Source organism: Hippoglossus stenolepis, chromosome 8 (assembly GCF_022539355.2).
Source record: "Hippoglossus stenolepis isolate QCI-W04-F060 chromosome 8, HSTE1.2, whole genome shotgun sequence".
In the NCBI taxonomy this organism is placed as follows: domain Eukaryota; kingdom Metazoa; phylum Chordata; class Actinopteri; order Pleuronectiformes; family Pleuronectidae; genus Hippoglossus; species Hippoglossus stenolepis.
Window position 1 is genome coordinate 14056179 of NC_061490.1, and position 11143 is coordinate 14067321.

The 11143-nt window shown below is 43.6% G+C and overlaps 1 protein-coding gene across 1 annotated transcript; it reads left to right on the top strand.

Annotated features, from left to right (window-relative positions):
* The first annotated feature begins 30 nt into the window (after positions 1-30).
* On the top strand, positions 31-2375 carry snx10b (sorting nexin 10b). Its single transcript, XM_035164028.2, has 6 exons — positions 31-182; positions 460-546; positions 649-749; positions 889-990; positions 1166-1366; positions 1994-2375. Exons 1-6 carry the CDS (start codon positions 150-152, stop codon positions 2133-2135), a joined length of 666 nt encoding a protein of 221 aa, XP_035019919.1. The 5' UTR covers positions 31-149; the 3' UTR covers positions 2136-2375.
* The last annotated feature ends 8768 nt before the right edge of the window (positions 2376-11143 follow it).

Below are 11143 nucleotides of genomic sequence, written 5' to 3' on the forward strand. Positions count from 1 at the left end.
CCTTTGGTCTTTGGTCTTGTGACTTTATTTTGAAAACCTTTGCTTTCACTTAGAAAAGCTAGGAATAAAAGGCAGAGGCACAATGCTAAGCACAGCATTATTCTGATGACTTTAAACTACTGAGATTCGCCCTTAATGAAAGTTGAATTATGAGAGAAGGAACAGACAACTCTGCGAGTGAGGTAGGTTCAATATGCTGTTATACTGTAAAGTAAGTTTGATGCATCATAAAAAAAAAACCTTGTGTCGTATTTGGAAGCTTTAACTTCTGGTAAAGGCTTAAACAACAAACTTATTTTCCCTCCTGAGCAATAAAGGAAATGTTTTGGGTATTTCCAGTTCTGATTCTTGACGTGTTGCTCATAGCACTTCCTCTATCTGCCAATAAAAAGTTCCCTTTTTAAAAAACCACTGCATTCAGTCCAGTGTTTGAGAGTCTCTCCTGTCTTCTCCATGCAGCAGGTGGTCAGTGTCTGGGTGCGGGACCCGCGGATACAAAAGAATGACTTCTGGCACGCCTACATAGACTATGAAATTTGTTTACATGTAAGTAAAATGATTATATGAAATTGTTTCAGTTAGTCTTTTTCTATGCAACACTGGAGTTTAGTGTAACCTGCCGTGTGTCACACTTGTGTCGTGCTTTAGACCGACAGCGTCTGCTTCACCAAGAAGGTCTCCACCGTGAGGAGGAGGTACAGCGAGTTTGTATGGCTTAGGCAGAAACTACAAGCAAATTCACAGCTAATGTAAGTTCATTTTACTGTGTATTGAGCAATACATTGAGCGACAGCAAAAGGTCACATCAACTTTCAGTTCTCCTGTTCAGATTGATCTGTTGAGTGTCATTCTCAAGGGTGTGTGTGTGTGTGTGTGTGTGTTTTACAGGTTTCATCTTCCTGAGCTGCCCGGGAAGAATCCCTTCTTCAGCCTGAACAGCGCCCGACAGATCTCTGAGCGTATGACAGGGCTCCAGGGTTTTCTGAAACAGTAAGAATGATCCCACAGATCAATACACTCAGGAACTTTGACATACTACAGCAGGGAGATAATAAAATTGGTAAATCAGTGTTTCAATAAACAACAGGGGGCCTCGTGACTGCTGCTTTCACATGAGTAAAAAACAATGTAAGACTGCATGTAGTAACCTTGACTTCTTCTCCAGGATCGTGCACAACCCTCTGCTGCTGTCAGACAGCTGCTTGCACCTCTTCCTGCAGTCAAAGCTCAGCGTGTCCAAGATCAAGGCCTGTGCTGCTGGAAGGACCCACTTCTCTGTGGCGCAGGCGGTGGAGCGCTGCGGCCTGAGAAGATTCCACTCCTTAGACGATCTGCAGAAGATATGCTGCGACTCTGACTCTGACAGGTATTCTAATGAATCTTTTTCCACTCCCAAAAGAATTCTGCCGTTTCACCAAAAACGCATTATTAGGTCCATTACCTGTGAGGGTGGATTTCTTTCAGATAAACAACCTAATGTAGTTGTGATCTTGTGCATGTAAATGTATACCTGTGTATGTTTGTTGATGTAAGTATGTTTTTATGCATGTGTTTCATTATTTACATTATTTATTGTAATCTTTGAAAGGTTCAGTGTGTTAGATTTATGTGAGAGGGATCTATTGGCCGAAATTGAATATGAATTTTAGGCCAAACTGGCCAAACTAAACGCCTTTTGAGTTTTTATGACAACTGAAGGCTACCACAGGTTTTCTGTCATGTTTGGAAGAGGAGGGTGAGGTGAGGGGTCTTCAGCTGCAACATGCAACTTCACCACTAGATGTCACTAAATTCTACACACTGAACCTTTAATTTGGCGTATGTTTTGTGTTCACCCTTTAATGTTGCATGTTTTATTTTGACCTTGGAAAGCTTTTTGGGCTCATTTGCTTGAAATGTGCTTTATAAATAGAATTATTATTATCATTATTATTTCGATTATTATCATTTTTAATTCATTTTCCATGCCCTATATTATCTTTTGTTGTTCCAGCTCAGATCCAGAGCCTCAGAAGAAAGATTTGGAAATAAAGAAAGCAGCGAGTGCAGCTTCACTTGACTTCATGGGAAGCAGCCAGGGGAATCTCTCAGCAGCTCATCTGACTCTACATGAAAACACCATCCTCATCCCGTAAGGAGGAAAGCTGGCTGTTACCCCATCATATTGCACTTTTGGAAACTTGTTTTCTCCTAATTATTGTCTTCTCGTTTATGCATTTTATGTTCAGTGAATAACAATAAAAGAATATCCAAGAAGAGTTGTTTACCACTGTGTTCTGTCTGTGGTGGCATCCACTTACCTGAAGATGGCAGTGTTGCTACATCCATCTGTTTGTAACTGTCTTGTATTTACTTCATAAACAAACCTAACAGAAGCATTGTGAGTGCTGGTCATTTATAATGTGACACTGGTCATGTATGCGCCCATAACAATGTGATATGTTCAGCAGTGACAGCGTAGTGCGTCTTTGTGGCTGAACCTCTCCTAATAATAAAGTGTAAGGTGTGGGGAGCCTGTCGCATGGTGGCCACTGCAGTGCTTAGCAGTGTGACATGTGTAATAGTGTCTCTGCAGAGCCTTCAGACAGCCCCCCTGTCAGGTGTGGGGCTGGTAGGAGGTCCGGTGGACTCCCGGCAGGCTCGCTCCTGTCTGAGAGGGCCACCAGGTAGACAGGCTCTACCGCTCCCTGCAGAACAAAATGCCAGCTGCACTGACAGGCCACCTTTTCTATCTGTCACTTAGTATTTTGTATGAACCTTTTCACTGTAGCCTCACATGTGTGCGTGTGTCTGTGCATGTGCTCCCACAGTGAGCATCTTATGCAGATGTAATGACCACTAAACAGAGCGATGGCCAACTCACAGATCCGCACAGCTAATTAGGTCTGCTTTGTCTCTGCAGCCACTGTGATATTCATTATAAATTCAGAATCAGACAAAAGGCTGGTGCTGCAGGGGGGCAGAGGGGTGACGTCAACCCACACTTGCTCTGCTCTGAGCAGCAGCACAGTTAGGGCAGTGTGTAGGGAAGCCCACCACATCAAACTGGAGGGGTGGAACGTCCTTTCCTGAGGATGTGTGGGTGTATATGTGACCTCATGCGCATCCAGGTATGTTAATGCAGTAAATGCATGTGTCGTCTTTGTCAGTGCTTAACGACGTGGAGCCAGCATCACCCTGCACCTCCAAACACATGCACGGAGGCTGCTGCAGATGTTTGCTTTGGGGCGGATATTCAGGAGGATTTTTATGCCTCTGCGTTTTCACAGATGTGTGCACTTGGAGAGCTACACCTGTCTTACCATTCAATCTACTAATGTTTTTTTTCAATGTTATATCCTAAATGTGGTTTCATGAATTCATACTTGGGAGTTTTGTGCAACCTTCCTTTGTCCTCTTGCATAAAACATTCTTCAGTGATCGTTTTAGCAGCCGGCTGTGTCGTCAGAAAGGCACATTTAATTCACTCAGTCCAAACTCTTATATTTCACTTCACTATGACATTGTGGTGACCTCATTGTATGCAGTCGCTCCGTTAGACACGAGTCTATGGGCTACATCTTGTTTTTTCTCATAGCAGTTTTGTAGTTTTGCTCGGCACAATTTGGCCATTCTGGGAACACTTAAACTAAACAAAAAAACTCCCTGTCTCCCACAAGGTCAGGCCTAGAAGTCCCAAATTGAACCGTGGTGTCACTGATAAGATGTAGAAGGTACAGTATGTGGTGATTGCCATATGTCTGGCATTAAACATGTCCTAGTTATTGTTATTCAAAAATGGCTTAAAATAGACTAATGAACAAGCACATTTTCCGAAACGAGAAGTTGTTGCCCTTCACATGAGGTGTCCTTAGACTTCCTCTTGGCACTTGGGTATGTCAGGCAAAAAAAGATTTTATGAGGTTAGGTCTTCACTGAAATACTTAAACACATTGTGGATACTCTATTTTCAGATTCTATCCAAGTTTACACTTGACTATTTTTAGACCAAGAAAATGACACATATAGCTTCACCATTTCTCCATGACACGTTTAGTCCTGGAATCGTGAACAAGGCTTTCAAGCATCCTTCATGATGGGAAATAAAATTTACTCACAGTACAAATGAATAGTAAATTATTTTTTTTTTTAAATGGCACCTTTCTTTTGGATTCAGGTTAATACTTTTAATGAGTAGTGTGTGTGTGTGTGTGTGTGTGTGTGTGTGTGTGTGTGTGTGTGTGTGTGTGTGTGTGTGTGTGTGTGTGTGTGTGTGTCAGTGGGCGATAGGGTTTAAATGCTAAAAAGCACAGTGTGCAGAAAGTCATCTTGTTGTATTTTTCAGATCAACAGTGACACAGATCATGCTTGGCTGTGTTCAGTAACACTTTCTGCCATATGTCTCTGCAACTGGTGTCAACAAGTCTCTAACAGTGAAGTGCTGCTTGTTGCAGATCGGTCCTGTGCACTGAGACGTTTATGTTGGTGGTTTCAGTGGAACCTGTCCAGAGCTGTATTGACTCCTCTTTTAAATGGTGTGTGACTCTGGTGCACTGGCCGTTAACCTTGAGCCGCTGCAGTTCGGCCTGTCAGATCGGCTCTGCTGCCATGACGACAACGACACATTGAAACTGATCAATTGGCAAACGATCACTCTGACTTCAGGGCGGAACTTAGCTGGATATAACCATAAAAGTAAGAGAGAGAGAGAAAAGAAAATCAGGTTCTCTTTATTTCCACAAATGCTTTAGCTCAGTTTAATCTAATTAGCATGCTTATTGTTTGACACATAAAACTTTAAAAGATAAGATGAAGGAAAACGGCCCCTCTGGGAGCTGCCCATCTGCCTCAGACCAAGTCAGCACGTCTTTCTGCCACAACAGCTCGAATAAACGCCACCTTATGTCTGTGATCTCATGCTTGACTTACTATCCCCACTGTTGTGTAATTAACCGCGATTTACACAAAAGAAAAAACACAAAAAAACACTTTACGCGGGGGAAAGAGCCAAATGTTCAAACCTCAAACGCAACAATATGAAATCCCAATCAGCGTTCCCCCACTATAAGCCAAAAACAAATTGAAGTATTGAGGGAGATATGCTCCAGTGGAGGCAAATTACAGATAAATCAGCGGCAGCTAATGCATTTTAAGTGCCACATTATACAGAATCCATTAGTAGCGAGAGGAGTTCAGCACCACTTGAGATATTAAATCTCTGTGACTGCAACTCTGTGGAACCGGGATGAGTCGATATCAGAGAGGCCCAGCTCCATTGCCAATAGATACGGGATGAGACCTCGTAGGAACCGTGCCAGAGTCATAACACCAATAGCAGTGATGTGATAATGGCTGAGGCTGGTTATACTGACGTGGAGCTTGTTAAACAGCAAGACAATCACATTCACTATATAGAGGCGGATGAGGGAGCGCGGTAAATGATCTGGAAGTCTGGGATTAATTGAACTGTTAATAACATGTGCCTCGGCCCTGGGTGTTTTTCAAGGTCTTCCACATTTCATGCCAACACTGAGGGAGGATTTACTGAGGGCGACAAAAACTCCCCAACCTGAGAGCCAAAAAGGGGATTTTCGGACGTTACATCTGTCCTTGTAGCTGTGTGTGTGTGTGTACGTGTGTGTGTCCAGGAGCCAACCACATCCTAACACCTGCTTCAATCTGGTGGGAAAAAAACAACACTTTTTCCTCAAGGCTGAAACATTCCTCTCCGAGACCCCACTGTCGCAAGATGGAAATGAGCTGAATTAAGAGCCATCCATCATTTATCAAACCCCAGCAACCCTGGTACCTCTGCTCGGTTCTGCATGGCTTCCATACCTGCTACTTCCACCACCGCATGCTGTCGCCTTTTTTGGTGCACTGATGTTGCAATTACTGGGAGCGGGTGTGATCGGTGTACCATGGCGAGCAACAGCTTCTCTTCCCCCCCGGAATCTGCGGCTGATCAGCGTGAAGGCAGCTCCTCGTCCCGGAACGCTGGGCCTGAGGGGGGAAAAAAGGGAAGTTGAGATCACCGCTTCATAATTTCCAGAAATAATATGGTGTGTAAAATCTGATATGTTCCCTCAGGAGGAGTTGAAAACAGAAGGGAGGGAAGGGCCTTGTGTGTGCTTATTGTATATACAGTATTTCACATTATAGACATTTCACAAACAAGAGTCCTAATGGCTGCAATGAGCTCAGCCAATTGTTTAATAACTCTGAAAATGAAGTGGAGTTTTGTAAGATACCTTTAGTGTCTTTTGCTCACCCTTGTATGAATTTGTGTCTTGGCACAGGGGAACAGCCCCTCGGTGTGCCGCAAGATCATGTGTGAATAACTGCTCCGCCAGACTAATGTCTTGTTAGAGATGAGGAACGAGTAGAGGGGGAGCTCTTTGGTCAGATCCAGCTCAGTGAATGGAGAGATGGCTGGCGATGGCAGCGAGAGGACGACGGAGGGTGGAGGAACAAGGGGAGGAAAAAAAAAATGGCGGGGTAGAGGGCACCGTCTCTTGAGGCCTCTGTGCTTCGCTGCCAGTGTGTGTAAATCAGCAGGCAGCTCACGGCTGCAATGAGGTAGAAAATAAAAAAAACATAAAAATGTCCAAGTGAAATAAGAGGCAAGGGGAAATCTTTTATGATGAGCCTAAATTCTCCTTACTCTGCAGTAGATCCACTGGCCGGCTCAGCTTGTCTTCTCCAGACACCGTCCATCATCCCAGTGTCTGCATGTAGCCACAAATTACTCAAATTACCCCACCTGCTATTCATTTAATACATATGTAATGAGTATCCTAAATTCACATGATTATCATTCATGGTATGTTAATAGGCCTGTGTCAAACTCATTAATATGCACGCAACATGATGTGAAGTGCCAAACCTGAAAGTGTGAATTTCTGCATTTCTGGTGTCGTTTCGAATAAAGACCTGAGAATTTGACTGTATCCCTTCCTTTGGGAATATTTACAGAACTATCACATTTATGAGAAGGTCTGGTAGCGTCAGAGCTTTCAGACCTTTCCTCACAGTCGTCTCCAGCGGAGGGTTGATGAGATCACCCTCACATGCCCAAAGTGTGGAAGTTCCCCAGCTGAAGGCTCAGAATGACAGTAAGAGGACCTTTGAGATTACATTACTTTTTTATCATCACATTCATCTTGTTGATCATATTTAGATGGATTTCTTTAGACTCTCTCACTATTCCCCAGAGCTTACTCCACTTACTCCGGTGCTACTGACATGAGCACTGCAGTAAGGCAACACAAGTTTATTTAAAGCGCCTGTAAAAAGTATTGAGTCTCCACAGTGAATCAAATACTTGTAGTAGCCGTTTGACACGTCTCAACAGAGAAAGACATCCCCACACACACAAATAAATATAAAGCAGAACTAAAAGGTGTTTATATCATTTCATATTTATAGAATGCGTTGCTTTCTGGCTTTCTCCAAGTTGCTTATTATCTAACGTGCAGTTTTCTGGCTTTTTCCATGCTTGATTTGAGTGCCTCAACTTCTACGTCACAAATAAATCAAATGTCATATTTTTTTATTCCCTTGAAGACTTGCCAGCAATAACTCAACTTTCACATGTAACACGAAACTATGGTTTGATGTGCAAAGAGGCCCAATCATCAAAATGCATCCGTCAAAACTGCAAAATCTGTACATTAATCTCGTTATTCAAATACGCTCTCACACATTTAAGAATTCGATCCAGAAAGTTGTGTAATTTGTGTGTAGTTGCAGACTGTAAACTGTCTGTGTCCTCAGACCGTGGCTCTGGTGAGCAGCTCTGTGTGTACCTTGGCTACTGAATTAGCTCAGGTTAGCTTGGCAGGACCTGTGCTTGGACACATACCAAAGCTGACACTGAGAGGGAGCCACAGCAGCAGTCTGCTATCCAGTGACTGCGTTAGCTCAGCAAGCTCCTGTAACTGCAGCCCTCACACCTCCGCTCCCTCTGCCCGGGGGTGAGACGGGATCCCAACCTGAACGTGGGGTCATTACGACCAGTGGCATCTGACTCAGTGGGGGGGTTAAAAGGGGAGAAAGAGAAGGCGAGGGAGGAATGATCAGTTTGCACAGGACTGGCAGCTGCAGTGAGGTGTGAGCTGCACAGTGTGGCGAGGGCTGTAATTACAGTTAGAGCATCTTTCGCATCTTTGACCCCTCCTGATTACAAACTATCCTCCCGGACCACCCACGGTCATTACTCACCTCGCTAACTAGCCGAGTAAATCAGTGGCGGAGCGCTGACCTGATATTAGAGCCACAGCCGGAGAATAAACAGGGCCAGAGTACAGAGGCTGCAGCCTTGTAAATAATCTGTGTGGCGATGGAGTGGGAGATGTTTATGGCAGGTGGACAAACACCCGTCACTTTGATAAGCCTGATTTATCCTGAGTGACATGTCAGCACATAGCTCTGCGCCCGGCTGACAGGCCGCACCGCCGGAGCCCCCACACTCGACATGAGGCCTGGGTGTTACAGTGGAGTAAGTGAGAGAGGACAAGTGCAGCAGTAACAGTTCCAGGTGGCACATGATGGCGTTTTAGTAGCATCTTCAATACGTCGATGTCTTTGAAGGCGGAAACCGGACTGTCAGACACTGGACCTGCAGCTTGATGAAGACAGAGCAGGAGACACTGATAACATGGGAGAGAGGTGGGCGTGGTCCTTGTAATAAATGACCTGTCCAAAGCCATATTTACTGGCCTGCCACTATCCCCCTCCCTCCCCTCCCACTCTGCCGCTCGTAACGCACATTTATCCATTAGATATTGAAAAATCGGTGAAAGAAATGAAAGTCCCAGCCCTCAAACTTCAGAAATATGAATTTTTCAAAGCCTGTCATGATCTGCGTTTTTTTTGCTTTCACTTTAAATGCACCGTGTCTCCCCTCAATGTCATAAATGAGCTGCATGGAAACCTTAATTTGTCAGCTGCCGTGAGTTATGTTAACAGAAACTGACCTCAATTAAGAGTGACTTGCATTTAAAAAGTGTCTATTTCAGATTTTAAGATTTAGACCAGGGGGGAAGAGGCTTTAATGGAATGCTGACAGTGGGCCAGTTGGAGAGGTAATACATTTCCTGCAAAATGTCAGGGGATACCACATAAATAAGGCTGTGTTATTCTTGACAGAAACTCTCCATGAAGCCGCGGCGTGATCTATGGTCCAGTGACCTGGTTAAAGAGCAGAAGAAACAGCTGACAGCTTGATCAAGATTACCTCTCTAAAGTGGTATAGATCAAGTCTTTAGCCTCCCCACTAACCCCGGGGGTAATGGTATGAAATGATGATGGCATAAATGAAGATGAGCAGGTATCACTTTGAGGCGGGTGTTTGTGTACTGACAGGAGGTGTGGATAGAAAGAGGACGTAAAAAAGTAAAACACGCATCAGAAAAGACGACATGAGCTCAAAGCCATCCGTGAAAAATGGATTCTGTATCCGACGTGAAATTTGTTTTATATTTCCATCATCTTTCTCGGCAAACGGAAATTTATTCATTATTACTCAGAAGCTCAATCTATATATATTTGGCCGGTAAAAGTGTATCTTTATGGTTGCAAGTATTAATTAGTGATATTCTGGTATCATTAGTGTAATTTAGTGCTCGGTAAATTAATGGCACCGTGGCATTTATCTATGAAACATTATATCTTGATGTTAAATTGCAATAAAAGAACCTGTATATTCTGAGGATATGGCTGTCCAAATCTAACGGGGGGGATGGGGATGTAGTTGACATCCATTAAGGAAATCCTTTATTGGCACATAAAAATGAGGCAATATTTAGCCTCACATGCCTTTGGCAAGCTAACCCGTAGCCTAGCATTAAAAAGGAGGTATCTTAGGGGGAAATACTGAGCTATGTCAGCAAAAGAAATATTTCTGCTTCTGCTTTGAATCCACAAATTCGGCATCAATCCCAAAACAGGTTTAAATATTTCATAATCTACTTGAATGACTGAATTATTCAGGCTGATGTTGTCAGAGTTGTCATGAGTGGTGCATCTCCACTGCCTCGATATCACATTCTTGCACTACGTCCCTTCCCTACAGTAAAACAAAGCATTTCCCCTCTCTAGATCCAATGTAGTATATTCAATAACTAATTATGGTAATTCATTACATCTTCAATTAGCAGAGAGGCTTTATCACCGCACTATAGAGTAAAGAGCAGGATTTATGTGGGCTTTGAATGTCACCCAGAGGACAGAGGACGAGCTCATCACTCAAAACGAACAAAACAGAGAGACAGGAGCAAGGAAAAAATACAGGGAGAGAAAGATACAGTGAGTTATTGGTTAATGAATGCATTTTCCTTCCCATTTTCTCGCAACCTTGAGAAAACCTTGACAAGGCCATTATATCTGCAGCAAACCGAAAAGGACTGCATCGATGGGAGAAAAGAGAAAGTGTGTTATATAACTTGGACTTTTCAGCGAGAGCACTGTAAAAAGATATGTACAGTATGTATGGAGCCTCAGTGGGATAAGCTGGGCTAACGCCACCTTGCCTGCTGTCAAACAGCCCCTCAGAGGGCGATAAGCATCCCTGCTATCTGTGTGCGTGGCTGTCTTATTACTGCACCTCAGCCGTTTCACACAGGCAGGCAGCACAGCCAACCATCTGCCACGCCGTGATCCTCTGCCCAGCCAAGTCTCTCAGGTGCCATAAAAACGCAGTGTCCCTTTGAAGCCCGGAACAAAAGTGCTGACCAGATGAATAAACTCAGCTTTAAAAATAAATCAGATTTCATTTATACAGCGGTTTGTGCACACAGGGTTTGTGTACACACTGGATTCGATGTTGCCGGTGGCCTGTTGTTAACTTCACATTACAGAAGCCGAATAATGTGTTTCAGTCGGCTGTGATCTTACTGATAAATCCACTTATTCCTTATGTGTGAGCCCCAGAAAATATCTCGACCACGCTCACTGCTGTTAACTCTTCTCCTGACATTCATTCTGTGAACCTCATGTGAAAATTTCTGCTTCAAGGTGAAAAAACAAACTGGCAGGAGGTATTTTTGCCTGAAGCATCTCTGTTACCTAGGTAATCTATGACCTTTAAAGAGACTCTATTGCCACCTTGTGGCTTTAGCAGTAGTTTAAATACTAAAAAAAAAACATGCACTGATACAATAGA

Coding starts and splice junctions, on each gene's coding strand:
- snx10b (XM_035164028.2), top strand. CDS start 150: ATGAGAGAAGGAACAGACAACTCTGCGAGTGAG. Junction 547..648: donor ACTATGAAATTTGTTTACAT/GTAAGTAAAATG, acceptor GTCGTGCTTTAG/ACCGACAGCGTCTGCTTCAC. Junction 1,367..1,993: donor TGCGACTCTGACTCTGACAG/GTATTCTAATGA, acceptor TTGTTGTTCCAG/CTCAGATCCAGAGCCTCAGA.